This window comes from Myiozetetes cayanensis, unplaced genomic scaffold, assembly GCF_022539395.1.
Source record: "Myiozetetes cayanensis isolate MyiCay16 unplaced genomic scaffold, myiCay2020 scf16, whole genome shotgun sequence".
In the NCBI taxonomy this organism is placed as follows: domain Eukaryota; kingdom Metazoa; phylum Chordata; class Aves; order Passeriformes; family Tyrannidae; genus Myiozetetes; species Myiozetetes cayanensis.
In genome coordinates this window covers 16,520,354-16,534,441 of record NW_026087270.1, presented here as the reverse complement: position 1 = coordinate 16,534,441, position 14,088 = coordinate 16,520,354, and the positions used below count along the sequence as shown (strand labels likewise).

At 57.8% G+C, this 14,088-nt stretch overlaps 2 protein-coding genes across 5 annotated transcripts; both read right to left on the bottom strand.

Annotated features, from left to right (window-relative positions):
• Positions 1-245: 245 nt before the first annotated feature.
• On the bottom strand, positions 246-6,024 carry TMEM208 (transmembrane protein 208). 2 transcript variants are annotated; one of them, XM_050311451.1, is made up of 6 exons: positions 5,299-5,418; positions 5,126-5,221; positions 4,979-5,038; positions 4,741-4,877; positions 1,779-1,863; positions 246-709 (listed from the first exon to the last, which is right to left on the bottom strand). In XM_050311451.1, the coding sequence occupies exons 1-6, from the start codon at positions 5,302-5,304 to the stop codon at positions 572-574; spliced, it is 522 nt and encodes a 173-aa protein (XP_050167408.1). In that variant the 5' UTR covers positions 5,305-5,418; the 3' UTR covers positions 246-571. The 2 variants fall into 2 exon arrangements, with proteins under 2 accessions (XP_050167408.1, XP_050167409.1); XM_050311452.1 differs by lacking the exon at positions 246-709 and having other exon boundaries at positions 1,778-1,863; positions 4,713-4,877; positions 5,299-6,024.
• Positions 6,025-6,341: 317 nt separating this feature from the next.
• Positions 6,342-13,976, bottom strand: ELMO3 (engulfment and cell motility 3). Of its 3 annotated transcripts, XM_050311432.1 has the most exons (20): positions 13,792-13,976; positions 13,668-13,708; positions 13,513-13,585; positions 13,381-13,431; positions 12,727-12,896; positions 11,929-12,028; positions 11,672-11,823; positions 11,511-11,589; positions 11,086-11,136; positions 10,617-10,739; positions 10,320-10,451; positions 9,956-10,060; positions 9,351-9,459; positions 8,996-9,132; positions 8,739-8,902; positions 8,531-8,643; positions 8,169-8,273; positions 7,743-7,825; positions 7,426-7,506; positions 6,342-7,259 (listed from the first exon to the last, which is right to left on the bottom strand). In XM_050311432.1, the coding sequence occupies exons 1-20, from the start codon at positions 13,867-13,869 to the stop codon at positions 7,047-7,049; spliced, it is 2,160 nt and encodes a 719-aa protein (XP_050167389.1). In that variant the 5' UTR covers positions 13,870-13,976; the 3' UTR covers positions 6,342-7,046. The 3 variants fall into 3 exon arrangements, with proteins under 3 accessions (XP_050167389.1, XP_050167390.1, XP_050167391.1); XM_050311433.1 differs by lacking the exons at positions 11,511-11,589; positions 11,929-12,028; positions 12,727-12,896; ... (2 more) ...; positions 13,668-13,708; positions 13,792-13,976 and having other exon boundaries at positions 11,672-11,805; XM_050311434.1 differs by lacking the exons at positions 9,956-10,060; positions 10,320-10,451; positions 10,617-10,739; ... (7 more) ...; positions 13,668-13,708; positions 13,792-13,976 and having other exon boundaries at positions 8,996-9,088; positions 9,351-9,451.
• Positions 13,977-14,088: the final 112 nt, after the last annotated feature.

The following is a 14,088-nucleotide window of genomic DNA, read 5'->3' as shown; positions in this document are numbered from 1 at the left end:
CCCTGAGTTGTTCCTGGTCTCTAACACATGAACTCTGCAGCAGTCACGGCACCCCTGGGAGAACCCTCCCCAAAAAATACAAAAAAAGCCAAACCCACAGCTCCTTGTCTTACATCACACAGACCAAGCCTGGGAAAAGGAGGAAAGCACTTTCCTCTGGGGTTTCTGCTTCCCTCTGGTCCAAATCTCCAGGAACATGCTGGTATTTTTCACAGCTCCCCCTCATGAACTCACTGCCCAGCACGGTCAATTAGACTCTGCTCTTTAATGTACTATTTCCTCCCAACATTGCACTCCCCAACCTCGAACGCGGTAACAGCGCTGCTTTAAAAAGGTATTTACACACATCCCAGCACCACCACCACCCCTCCCTTGTCATCCCAAGGAGCAAGGCCTCAGCCGGCACCAAGACCCAACCAAGGGAAGTCTCTTGCGGCCTTTCTAGCGGAATGGCAGCAGTGACAGAGGGCAAGGAGCTACTGCGGTGGTTTCGGATTGGTTGCGGTCGCATCCCTGATGAAAACAACGGCGTGTGGAGATGAGAGATCGCGTTATCCGTCCCCAGCCAGGGCTAGAAGCGCTTCATCTGCCGGCGTTCTTGTCGGCGCTGCTTCTTCTCGTTGGGCTCCTGGGCGGCGGGCGAGGACTCCGCCGTGAGCCAGGGCCCCAGGATGTTCACCCACAGGAGGTAGAGCGCGCGCCCCGGAGCCTGCAAAACACGCGTGGCACAAACTCGGTCACTCTGGGGACAGCAGGGCTGCGCTCAGGACTGACTGCTGGTCCTGCTGAGGGAGACAGAGGAGCTGGAGCATCTCCGCAGGCTGGATCGGGGGCACCTCAGGATGCACGGAAATCAAAGGCGGTGGCGGGTGGCCAAAATAAACGGCCCGATTTCATTTCATCTCGTTTAGGAACCTGCCTACGTGTACAGCTCTCAGGGCTTCATATATGGAAATCCCAGCATCGGGTCTGAATTGCCCCAGGGGGATCCAACTGCCCAGACATTCCGTCTCTCCTTCCTTCAGAAAACACACCCACATTTCTCTGAATTTAAAAAAAAGTGATCCAGATGGTCTCCAGGGCACAGCCAAGTCTAGGCTGCCCTCTGCCAGGCCAGCGAGAGAGGAATTTGTGGGTGAGGACTGAAATGAGATCAAGGACTGAAACGGGGTAACTTTCCATGCTCCCACAATTGCCTTCTGTACCTTTGTGCGATATCCTCAAAGCAACTGTGGGATTTTTTTTTTTTTAACTGGAGATTTTTTTGTCCTTCAGCACAAGCAGCTTTAGCTGGAGGCACATGACAAAAGTTTCAGGAGTAGAAAGAGTTTGGTCTGTTAAGGGGAAATTGATGCCTACAGCATTTTATCTACAAATAGGCACAGTGTCCAGCAGATCCCAGCCTTGGTCCATGCTGAATGACTGAGAAAGCCAAACAAGAAGAAACACTGTTTGTTACAGTCACAGAAAGGCTCTGTGCTCAAAGACAGCTTTGATCTGCCTCGTGTTTCTTGTTGCCCTTTCTCAGGACCAGAGGGAAGGGCAAAGGCCAGCCTAGCTTTTGTGTGGTTGACCCAGAGGGATCAGGACTTCTCTGCCATGTGCGGCCTCGTTTTTAACATGATTTGACAAGGAGATTAAAAAACATATCAGAAAATGGCTTGGGCCTGAAACAGGACACTGAAATGAAATGGATAAATAATGTCCTCAGTCCTGAAGACAGGGCAAGACAGGGACAGTGCAGAGCAAGAAGGAAAACAGCAGTGGTTGGGGCTTACCAAGAGCCAGAAGTACCAGACGTAGGGCGAGAAGCAGCTCAGCACTTGGACTATAGCTGTCAGCAGGATCACATCCTTGAGGTGCCTGAGGGGAGAAAAGCAAAGCACTGAGCTTCCATTCCAGCCCACGCCAGCTCCTCTGCCAACACAGCCTGTCTGCACCACCTCCAGGGAGCCCGGCCCAACCCAAGGACTGTCCCTGCAGCCCTGCTTTGCCACACACAGTTATCTAGAAGAACCAGCAACAAAAAATAATCTGATGGGTTAAAGAGCTGAGCTCCCTCTGAAAAAAAAAGGACACTGAGAAAGCTGAGGAACTGATGGGGGATGGAGACCAGCAACAAACCCGCCCCCACAGCTGAAGCAGCAGCCAGCGCCTGCTGATTTGACACCTATCTTGACATAAAGTATAGCTGCTCATGACTGGCTGTGCTGGAGGGAGCCAGGAATCTTCCCCGTGCCATTTCACAGGCTGACAGACACACTCAGGGTCACCAAAGGACAGGCACACCAGCATGCTGAGCTACAGCAACACACTGGCTCCTCCTCCCCTCCTGTTTATCTGACTCCAGCATCTTCCATGCCAGCCTGAGGCAGAGCTGGGAGCCAGCTATGGAGGGGAACAAGCTGCCCACGCCTCAACCACCGCCCTCAGGGGATCTGACACCCAGGAGAGGTAAACAGGTATTAGTTTTTCAACACAAGCCTAAGGGAGCGCCATGAAGGGTTAGAAAAACACCAGCTCTCACTCTTGTTAAATCATCGGCTGCTGGAGAAAGAAACCCTCCAGTCGCATCCAAGACTGGGGACAGCAAAACAAAGGCAATGGCAAAGTGCAAAGCAAACTGACCACAAACAACATCGACTCAAGACACTGCAGAATCCACCAGCAACAGCTCTAGGGTAAGACATGGAGGTTCAGTAATCTCAGGCATCACCACAGGCCACAGAGTGCTGAGGGCAGAGCTCCCACCAAACCCAGCTGCTCTGCCAGAGACCAGCAAGATGGGCCATCCTCAACCCCAGAGCAACACAAAACATCCATTTCAGTTACAGGCAGCACGAGAGAGACACCATCAAAGCCACAGCACTCCAGGAGCACCTCCAAAGGAGCACACTCAGCTGAGAGGCAGGAAACATTCCCTTCTTTCTGAAGTAACCACTAGCTTACTGTGGTTCCCTGGTCCCAAAAGAGGTAATTCAGAGGTACAGGGTAAGGATGGGAACTTCAGCTCTGCAGGTTTTGTTCTTACAGCTCAGCTCTGCCTCCTCTGTGTTTTGCACAGCCCATGCCTCAGATAAGCATCAATTCATTTTAATGTGTCCTAAACCTTGGCCCAATTGCTCAGGCAGAAAAACCTCAAGGCCTCAATACCAAGGGAAGTACATCTGCAACCAGGGCTGCAGCAGTGCACTCATCACCTGTTTGGAGCAGGTAATCCCTGTATTACATCCTGTCATTTCCCCTGACAGCACCATCACTCACACACAGGACAGTTATTGGGGCACCCTCTCTGCCTCACACAACTCCCAGAGGCATCTCCCACAACCAGGAGGACACCACAAACATCAAACTTCTGTATTCTCCCTCCTCAACTGTCCCATGTTTTGTTTCACTAAAAAGATATTCAAAATATTTTGCAATTCCACTCTAGAGAGCCAAACCAGCATAAAATGGGAGAAAAACACATGGCTGAGCAGCAGGAAAATGAAGTCTCTATAGGATGAAGAGGGGGTAAAGCACCCAGCTCACAGGTCACACTGGAAATAACCCCCTCTCCTCCTGGCCACCTCGTCCCTCAGCTGAGTCTCCTGCACCAGACATGAGTCACTCCTGCTGCAGGTACAAGAGGTGCCACTCCACCAACACACGAGCTGAGAGCTCACCCTGTGCCCCACAAGTCGGTCTGCCTGCTGGTAACATCCCCAGCCAAAAATCAAACTTATCTTAGGAAAAGTTAAACCACACACATCAATATATGGCCCTGCCAGCACTGAGAACCCCTGACGTGACAGAGAGGGCTCAGCTGGGGACAAGGCCCCACTGTGCTGCTTCAAAAGCCTGGCAGCAGGGGAGGTAAACATGGAATGGTAGGCCAAGGACATGGGAGGGAAGGGGCCAAGGACTCCAGTACCTCACTAGCACATGCTGAAGATCCCCAGCAGAGGCTGGACCAACAGACAAAGAGCAAAGCCTGATGTGTCCATAACTACCTGGCAGTTTTCTGTAACTAGTTTGAGGCTCACTAATGGAAAACAAGTAAATCTAGAATGTATTTCTGCTGTTCCAGTGCTGCTGTCTCCTAATTTTATTTAACAGCACTTCTCATGACTGTTATGTGTCCCTTGACCAAGAAAAAGACAGTTACAGTAGCACCAAGAACACTGGAGAGGCAAACACTGCCTGCAGACAGACACAAGGAATGCACAAGGCGATAGAAATGGCTGAGGAGGTCACAGGAGCTGGCTGAGACAGAGGGGAGAATTTTCAGTGTGTAGAACAGTTCAAGGCACAGCCAGTTTGCAGCCAGGATGGGGTAACTGGCAGCATGTGCCCTTCTGCTCTGTCAAGCACCACCTGCAGAGGTGCTGCACTGTGTGCTGCAGCGGCATGCACAGAGTCAGTGCTGTTTCTTCACTGAAAGATGGTTATAAACTGCTCCCACTGAACCCTTTGTGATCTCTCACCTCTGCACCTCAGCCCTAAGAACACTGACTGTGCCAGGCTGGCACACCCACGTGGCAGCTCCTGACTGGGGCTCGCCAAGCCATGTGTTCAGATAATCAGGGCACTTAGGGTACACTCTCAGAAAATATGGCTACGGGCTTCCAGCCCCCATCCTGCCCACACCACGAGCAATCTGGGGCAGGAGCCTTCTCCTCGGGGGCCTCTCCTGGCTCTGCGTGCACGCTCAGGCAGCAGGTCCTGCTCACCTGGACTCGTGCGGGTGTGGACACTCACTCTGCCATCCCCTGCTCCATATTCAGGTCAATTCCCCCGTCGGCAAGGCTGCCATCGTCTGTGAAAGACGGCTTTGCCATGGAGTTCATGGACCGGTAGCTGGTGCCGTAGACCACCGAGCTGAAGGCGAACGCGAGCTGCAAGGAGGACACGGCAAGGAGGTCAGCGGCGAAGGGCACGGCCGGGGGGCCGCGGGAGCCCAGGAGCCCCCCTCCAGGGGACGGGGCCCGGCACTCACCCACGTCCAGGCGGAGGCGGCGGGGTAGAAGATGACCAGGTTCACCAGGGCGTAGATGGCCTGCGGAGAGAGCACGGCTCTGCTGTCTGCCCGCCGCCCACCCCGGCCCGGCCCCGCGCCCCGCCGGGGCCCCCCGGCCGCACTCACCGAGGCCCCCAGGATGATGCGGAGGTAGAAGCGCAGCGTCTCCCGGTTCTCCTCGAAGATCTGCTTCTTGCCCTTGGTGCCCGCCTTCCCCTTGGGCTGCGGAGCCAAGAGAGAGGCGGTCAGGCGCGGGCCCCACGGAGCCCCCGGCCCCGCTGCCCCGGCCCCCCACTCACCGCCATGGCCGCGCCGGCTCCGCGCTCTGCGCTCCGCTTCCCGCGGACGTGACGGGCCCGGAAGCGGCGGGGCCGGGCCGGGAACGGCGGCCCCGGGGAGGGGAAGGGACAGCCCTGTCTCGAGAGGGGACAGCCCTGTTCGTGAGGGGACACCCCTGTGCCGGGGACATCCCTCTCCCGAGAGGGGACACCACTGCCCCGGGGAGGGGACATCCCTGCCCCGAGGGCTTTCCACAGAATGACAGGACGGGTCAGTTTGGAAGCCACCCCGGTGGCCCAAGCTCCCTGCTCCGGCAGGGTCACCCCCAGAGCAACGTGGCACCGGATTTCGTCCGGATGGTTCTTGAGTATCCCCAGTGAGGGAGGCTCCACGCCTTTTCTGGGTGATCTGTTCCAGTGTGCGGTCACACAGAAGTTCTTACTCATGTTCAGGTGGAACTTACTGGGCATCAGTTTCTGCCCTGTTGCCTCATTGTCCTATCACTCGGCACCACCGAGCAGAGCCTGGCTCCATCCTCTGACACTCTCAGATACTGACACAGATCCCCTCTCAGTCGTCTCTTCTTGAGGCTGAACAGGTCCAACTCCCCCAGCCTTTCCTCATGAAAGAGAGGCTCTAGTCTCTTTATCATATTTGTTGCCATCTGCTGAACCCGCTCCAGGAGCTCCCTGTCTCTCTTGTACTGAAGATTTGAGACTCCCAATCCCCTCCACAATCCTGGGGACATGGGCACACACGCACAGAGGGCACGCACACACAGAGCCCCCACACACCCAGATCCCCAGGGGGTTTCTCCACTTCCCAGCACCAGAGGACCCTGAGGCCTTTCCCCCAGCCCCACAGTGCAGCCACAGGGTTTGGGGCGCTGGTGACAGCCCTCCCCATTTCAGCCCTCCCCCTTACAGCCCTTTGACCCACCTGTGCCCATCATCCTCCCAGCTTCTGGCAGCTGCAGCTCTATCCCAGTCTTACTCACTCTGGCCCCTTCCGACCCGCTAGTCTGAGCCCTTCCCCAGACCTTTGGCAAGGACACATCCCCAAGTTCTCTCTCCACAGGTGTTTATTGTCCTGTACGCAGGAGGCAGAGGCACAGCTGGTTCCCCCCGTGACCTGCGGCTGTGGCTGTGACCACAACACCCCTGGGAGAAGCTGCAGGCACGAGGAGGTGCAGGGCACCGGGGTGGGGGCCGTGGGGGCCGGGAGGAGGTAGCTTGTCGTGGGTGCAGTAGTGCAGCAGCATGGCTGAAGTGTGCAAGTGTCCACCCAGGGCGGGGGGAAGGCACCAGGATTGGCAAAACATCACAGTGCTGGGCAGCAAGGGTAGACCAGGGTCTCTTCCTCACCAGGCCCGGCTGACTGGTGCTGGGAAAAGGGGGCTTGTTCCCTAAACACCACCCCCCCTTCCAGGACAGGGCTCAGCAAAAACACATTTCAGTGCAGGAGGGACCTGGCAGGCACACCGTGCTCGGGAGATGCTGTCTGCTTGACAAACTTAGTGGAAAGGTGTGTTTTATCCTTTTTCCAACCACCTTCTTGTCCAGAAAGGATCCCCTACACTGATGGCGAAAGTCAGGCAGTGCAGATTTGTACCTTTGTAGTGTTACCCCAGCAGGGAAGGGTGGGCCACCCAAGCTCCCAGCCAGCACCTGGGCTTGTCCCTTTGGGCCAGAGATGAGGGACAGAACCTGGAGGAAGGGGTTTGATTTTGAGGGGCATGGAGGAAGGGGTACAGAGCACAGGGAGGAACTCACTGCTCTGCATGGCTGAAATCGTAGCAGAAGTTTAAATTGCTGGGGGGCTTTGGGATGGGAGGGGGGTTGTCGGGAATGCTGACGTTCTCCAGGTCCAGGAGCCGCAGCTTGAGCTCCATGGACAGCAGGACATCGAGGTCTGTCTGTGTTCGCTCACTCATCATCTCCTTGCCCAGGAGCACGTTCAGCCCGTCCGTCCAGAGGCAGAACTGGGGAAGCACAGCACAGGCATCTCTGGCACCAGCCCTAGGCAGCCAGAGAGCCCACCTCTCCCCCTCTTTGGTTCCCACTCCCCAGGACTGGCTGCCCCACCTGCTATCCCCTGCAAAGGATGTCTGGCCACCGTGTGCCTCCCCAGAGGGCCCCTGGACTCACCTCGTACCGGGTGGGGGCAACAAAGTTGAGGCAGTATTCTTCCACGTCATGCACGATGGAGAAGGCCAGCTCCAGGACATCCTGCAGGGACAGCACAGGGTGTAGCCAGCCTCTCAGCTGGACTCTTTCCAACCCCAGAGGGGTTCAGAGCATGGAGCTGCCTCCCAGCCTCCTCCTCTGTGCCCCCAGACACCCAAGAGGTCTCTGTCCATGAAACCATCCAACCTGCCACCATTCACCCACCCCCAAAACCCATCCTCAGCCAGGGAGGGGAGCATGCTGGGCACCCTGGACAGGGAGAGGTGTGAGGTGCTGACCTTGTTCTGCTTCCCGGAGCTCTTCTCCTTTGTGTGTGGGCACTCCTTCCCCACCAGCAGCATCTTCATGTCTGCCACAGGAACTGGGGCAAGTGGAGGAGCTGTGAGCATCTCCTCTCCCAGTCTCTCTCCTTCCCCTCCCTCTCCTTTTCCTCCACGTCCCCGGTGCTCAGAGCCCAACACAGACCAAATAAGAGGGCTCACAGCGATGCACAACTTAGACTGAGGGGCTCAAGCCACTCTGCAGTGCCCTTTGGGGAGCCAGCCTGCTCCAGCCTGAACTCCCACAGCTCCGAGTTCCAAAATACCAGTGGACACTGGGCCAGCTGCACAGCAGCCAGGCAGAGGGGAAATGGGCACCTTAAGGCAGTCTCAACTGGGACTCCCCTCCCTCCTTCCCAACCTCCCTTTCCCTTCATCACCTACTTTTCTCCGTCAAGCTCTCGATGGGGGGAGACTCCACCCCCTCCTCCACGTCCCCATAGTGCAGTACCTTGTGGTTGGGTGACAGGCGGCAGTACCACAGCTTGTCTGCAGCAGAAGAGACACAAGAAATGCTCAGCCTCCCCCTGCTGAGGTCCCCTTCCCAGGGGGGACAGAGCTGCCCCCTCATCCGCACTCCCCATTTCTCTCTCTCACCCTGTGGGTTAGCCCACACCAGCTCTCCAGGGAGCTGGGCACGCTACTCCCAGAGATTAACTGCAACTTCCCCAGCAGCAGGGGACATGGGGACAAGCCTCTGTCCCCTTCCCAGGATCCCCACCCAGGAGCAGGGGGCTGGCACCCACCCTGCCTGCGGCGGCTGCTGATCTTGCGGAAGAGGGTGCCCTCGCAGAGGTGCAGCAGGCGCTGCTGCCGGATCAGCTCCAGGAGCTCCGGCTTCAGCCTCTCCCGCAGTTCCCTGGAATGAAAACCAGCAGAAGAGGAGCACGGCCATCTCAGCAGGCGCTCGCCGACCTCCCCAGCCCCACAGCGTCACCCCCGCAGCCCACTCACAGCACGGGCGCAGCCAGCGTCTCCTCCTGGTGCAGCCGCTCCGTCTGCCGCAGCTTCAGGATCTCGCTGTAGTTCAGCGCGTTCACTCTGGTCTTGAACAGCTCCAGGGAGGTGGGCTTGAGGGCCAGGGTCCTGGTGATCTGCTCCCGCACCACCTGCATCACCTGCAGGGCACAGGTCGTCAGCCCCAGCCTGGCCACGCTCCCCAGAGCCCCTGAATTTGCGATGCCGTCCAGGCCCGCAGCACCCCCTCGCACCTTGTCGAAGTCCTCCTGGGTCGCCCGCATCTCCTTCCAGGTCTTGTTCACCAGCTGGATGCAGATGCAGAAAAGCTCTTCGAAGAAATGATCCTGCCCGAAGAACATAGGGTAAAAGGCCTGAGCCGTCTCCGAGCCTGCGGTGAGAAGGACAGATGATGCCAGACTCCCTAGTTTTTCCGGGGGGTGGTTTCAGTGTCCAGGAGAACCTGGACATTTCCCAGCCCTACCTTCCCTCCCCCTGCTGTTGGCCACGCCAGAGCCTGGTGGCCCCATGGGTGCAGCCCCCTGCCCTGGCAGCTTGTCCCCCCAGGCAGCAGGGCAGGGAGAAGGACAAGGTGGGGCGCACACATACACGGCTCTCCGACGTGCAGGATCTCGCAGAGGATCAGGGTGAGCTGGATGCTGCTTCGAGCGAAGGGACATTCGTGTTTGTCTTCCCGGCTGCTGTTCTCGAGGACGAACTGGAGGAGAGGGCCATACCTCACATCACGTGGGCCATGAACTTGGAAGGCTGCCCCAACAGTGGGGCTCAGGCATCCCACACTCCTCCTGAATTCCTGGTCAAGATGTCCCCACCCAGGTAAAGCCACCCCTAACAGGAGTGATTCACTCTCCCCAAAATCCAGCCCCACCCTCCTCCTTCCCCTGTGGCAGTGCAGGAGCTGGTCACAGGCACTGCAAGCAGGAGCACGGCTGATGCCCTGCTGGTTTTGCCTAAATTGCCCCCGTTTGCTCAAGGCCTGAAAACCAAGCTGTGGGCAAACCCCAAAAACCGTGGGAACCCTTCAGTGCCACCAGCCTCAAATGGCTTCTCCTGCCCACAGGGAGGACTCAGCTCCGTCTGAAACTGGGCGACAGTAGGACATGTGCCCAAAAGGGACATCTTTGCCTGGGTTTGGCCAAGGACAGGTCGCAGGGAAAGGAAAAACAGGGAGCTCCCTGGGAGAGCACACGCACCCTGCTGAAGGCATTGGGGGTGTTCCTGGAGAAATACACCATGTTGTCCAGGGCAAGGAGTCCTGGTGGGGCACGGCGGAGGTCCTCTGCTGGGTTGCTGTTGTTCTAGGAGGGCACAAAGGATGCAATTTAGCAGCTGCAGCCTTCTTCTCCGAGCAGCAGCGTCCTCCCGATGCAGCCACGGGGTTTGCCTTGGAGTCCCAGCACATCCACACGCTGTTCGGGAGTCCCAGGGGAGCAGAGGGGAGGTACTGCGTGGTGATCCATCAGCATCAGCAGGGACACCAGGCTTAGGGGAGCCATCAGAAGGCATCCCCAAGGCCGTGTGGAGGAGCCAGCTTGGGGCTGGGGAGGGGGGACGCACCAGGAAGCCCAGCTTGCGGAACTCCTTGGCACACAGGGACCGCCGGCGCTCGGTGCTGAAGTTGCTGGCAGGCGCCTCGCTCTCCGACTCAAAGGCAGTTTGGCGCAGGGACTGGAGGAGCTCCCGCTGGTCCTGGAGGGAAGGTGGAGATGAGGGGATGCCTGTGAGCCCCACACAAGCAGGTTCTCCTGGGTCGAACCCACGATGAAATCAAATGTGCTGGGTTCACCCAAATGCGAACTACTTCCACTGGTGGAAGAGAGCGGGACCAGACTCATAAGGAGAGCACTCCAAGACCTGTGAGTAGGGATCCATGGAGGTCCTCATGCGATGCTCACACAGGTTGAGGCTGACAGACTGTAGCACGTACAGGTAATGGGCCATCTCGTCCCCCAGTGGCTCAGAGCTGTGGACGATGTTCTGCAGGAGACCACAAGTGAGAAGGTTCCCCCAGGCTGCTGCTCCCCAAGCCCAGAGCCCAAAAGCCTAAGTTCCTGCTGCTCCAAGGGGTGTTAGGAAGTGGGAAGCTCCCTTCAGGGTTGGGCAAGAGCTGCGTGCACTGAACTGCAGGCAGATGGGGGGGAACCCTGGGCAGATGAGTGCCAGAAGAGCAGCACCCATAAGAGGTATCAAGAAAGGGGTGTGGGCACACAGGTAACCCAGCCAGGCACAGTCACCAAGGGCTGGGGGCTCAGGGGACAGGGCCTGGGGAGGAAGGCAGAGAATGAATCACTCAGCAGACCTTTGCACAACCCCAACTCCTCACCTTGTGGATAAACTGCCTGATGTTCTTCTCTCTTAGGTAGTCCATCATGTCCTAGGAAGGGAAAAGGCTGTGAGATGTGCTCAGCACACCACCATTCCCCCCCAAGTAAAAAGCTGATGTTCCTACTGTCATCTCAATTCCCTGTTTAGCTTAGCTTTGGGCCACAAGCAAGGTGGGGACAGAAAGGACCTGGCAGTCCTAAGAGTGACACCAGCAAGCAGGGGACCTGCTTCAGTGCCCACCGTGGCAGCTCATACGTGCCAGGCACCGGGGCTGGGCCACCACAGTCACTGTGCCACCAGCAGCTGTGATACTTCTGCCATTTGAGGCAGAACAACTGACAGCTGAGGGCTCTCCCCACCCCGTGACAGGGGAACTGTGGTGCCTGGCTCTGCAATGCCCCCAGCCTGCCTGCTGCCCCTCACCCGCCGCTCGGCGTTGGTCGCTGCCAGCAGCAGCGCGATGAGCAGGGCCATCGCCTTCAGCTGCAGCTGGGCGTTTGTCCTGCGGGAGGAAGAGGAGGAGGACTGTGAGAACCACCAGCTCCGAGGGCGGGGCCGAATGGTGCTCTGGCCTCTCCACTTACGCCTGCAGGTGGGTGAGAAGACGATCCAACGTCACTTCTTTCTTGACCAGCTCGAAGAGGAGGCGACTGGTAGGCACCATGTTCTCCAAGATGGACAAGGAGAGCTGCTGGATGGATGCATCCACCGCGTTCATGTTGACGTAACTCACTATCTGCGAGACACCAAAACCATCCGTCGAGGGCAGGCTGAGCCTGGGGGACGAGGACAGTGAGGAATCCCAAGGGTACAGGCTGTGGAGGCTGCACAAGGTGCTTACCTTCTTGATGAAGACTGTACTAAGATTTTCCCAGGACACAAAGTCATGCTCCATCAGCTCTGTGAAGGCTTTCAGGGTGTGAGCCAGCATCTCCCCTGTGCTGGAGGGACAGATGAACAAAGGCAGTGAGGAGAAGAAAGGAAAGAGACTGTTGGGTTAGAAATAACTCTCACTTAGTCATCCCAGGAAGTCAGGGCAGGGGAAGTTCAATAGTTGGAAAGCTGCATTAACACGGTACAAAGATCACTGTAGACAAACCCTCAGGAAAGCCAAACCACTCCATATCCCTCCCTGTGATTCTAAGAAACATGTGCTGCGCTGCCTGGTTTTGGGCTCCACGTTCTCTGTGTGACAGGAGCTCAGAGGAGATGCACCATCACATCTCTGAACGAGTCACACAGGCACTCGTATTTGGCAACTGGGGTTTTCTGGAATTGCCTGAAAATCTCTGGCAGCTAAAACCTCGGGACAGAGGGTTTATTCAGGGTGGCAGGAATGAGGAGCAGTAGAGGAGGCCAAGATGATCACAGGAGGTTTCCTGGTAGCAAAACCCGTGAGGCTACAGATGACCCAGCCAGCAAAGGGATGGGAGGTTCAAGTCTGGGCACATTCACAAGGAGGCAGGACCACACATCCCTGGGGACCTTCCCCTGGCTGCCAGCGTGCAGGGACACAGCCACAGTGCAGGCATCAACAAGTCAGGAACACAAAGAGAGTCCACTCCAACACCCAGCTTGGAGCTCATGCAGCATTAGCAAGGCAGAAAAAAGTCAAAGAAGGTTGTGTCCTGATACTCACTCATTCCCTTCTTCCACAATAGAGTAAATTTGTTTCAAGCCATTCCTGTTGATGAACTCTTGAGCAAAGGTAACATCCTGGGAGAGGCTTGCAAGCTTCTTCAGTGAGTCAGTCTTCACATCCACATTCTTGCTCTGGATCCCGCTGTACAACCGCTCTGCTTCTTGGTCCTACCAGGAAGGAAAGAATCAAGCCAAAGGGGCTCATCGAAAGACAGCGAGAAGCTTGAAGAAGGCTGGAAGAGCTGAAGTGCAAGTTTTGGAAGGAGTCTCAGACTAGAGCAGCCCCAGTGAGGAGCTGGACTGAGAGACAGAGCCACCAGAGCAGAGACCAGCAGGAGCTGAGGACGGAGGTCAAGCTGGCATGACACCAAGAACACTTGATGAGTTGGCCCACGCGTCCAAAGCATCTCAAGATGATTTAGTTTCTCTTCAAACTCCCCCAAGCTCTGCCGAGGGAAAATGAAGGCTGAGACACGTCTCCTGCCCGTGTTATTTCTGCTGGGTCTGAGGCACTGAGAGGAACCATCACGAGCTCAATTCACCGAGGGAGTCAGCGGCAGAGGGCTCGGAGCACCGCACTGCCCCACTGCAGGGACACATCCCACCAGAGCACAGGGCGCAGGAGGAGACAGGGGGGCAGAGAGAGATGTACCGGGGAGGTGGTCAGCCGCAAAATGCTCCCGTTCTTAATCTCCCTGCGGTTCTGTAGGGAGAGAGGCACGGGTGAGACAGCGGCGGGGCCGGCAGAGGCCGGGCAGGGGATGTTCGGGGGCGGGTGTCTCACCGACTCGGTGATGTAGGTCTGCCGCCCGTCCACGTACTGCAGGGCGTAGTGCTCGGCGTTGGGCAGGCTCCACCTGCGGGCACGGGCGGCCGGTCACGGCCCCGTACGGCCACAGCCCTGCGGGGCCGTCGGGGCTGCCACGACCCGGTACTCACGCGTCGCAGACGTCCTTGAGCACCGCGGAGAGGGGCTTGGTCTGCGGGCGAGAGCGCGGCCGTGAGCCGGGCATGGGGGGGCGCGCACACACCGGGAGGGGGGTGCGGGGGTGCCGGGCCGTACCTGCTGGAGCTCGATGAGCTGCGGGATGGCTCCCACCATCTGGATGGCGATCTTCACCACGTCCTTGGGCGGCGGCATGGCTGGCTGGCTCCCGCCGGGGCTCCGCTCCAGTTCCGGGTTGTTGGTGCCGCCGCACCGAGGCCTCGCCGCCGCCACCCGGCCCCGGCCAGGCCCGGCCCCCTCACCTGAGCTGACGCGGGTTCTCCGGGACCCACCTCCGCTCCCGCCGGGAAAAGCGCCCCGCTTCCCCCCACAGGGCACCCCCATCCCACCACCCAGGGCGAGAAACTCTGGAAA

Coding starts and splice junctions, on each gene's coding strand:
- ELMO3 (XM_050311432.1), bottom strand. CDS start 13,869: ATGCCGCCGCCCAAGGACGTGGTGAAGATCGCCATCCAGATGGTGGGA. Junction 13,432..13,512: donor AGACCTACATCACCGAGTCG/GTGAGACACCCG, acceptor CTCTCCCTACAG/AACCGCAGGGAGATTAAGAA. Junction 10,061..10,319: donor TCCGCAAGCTGGGCTTCCTG/GTGCGTCCCCCC, acceptor GTGCCCTCCTAG/AACAACAGCAACCCAGCAGA.
- TMEM208 (XM_050311452.1), bottom strand. CDS start 5,748: ATGCCCAGTAAGTTCCACCTGAACATGAGTAAGAACTTCTGTGTGACC. Junction 5,039..5,125: donor GCATCATCCTGGGGGCCTCG/GTGAGTGCGGCC, acceptor CTCTCTCCGCAG/GCCATCTACGCCCTGGTGAA. Junction 4,878..4,978: donor CCGCCTCCGCCTGGACGTGG/GTGAGTGCCGGG, acceptor TCCTCCTTGCAG/CTCGCGTTCGCCTTCAGCTC.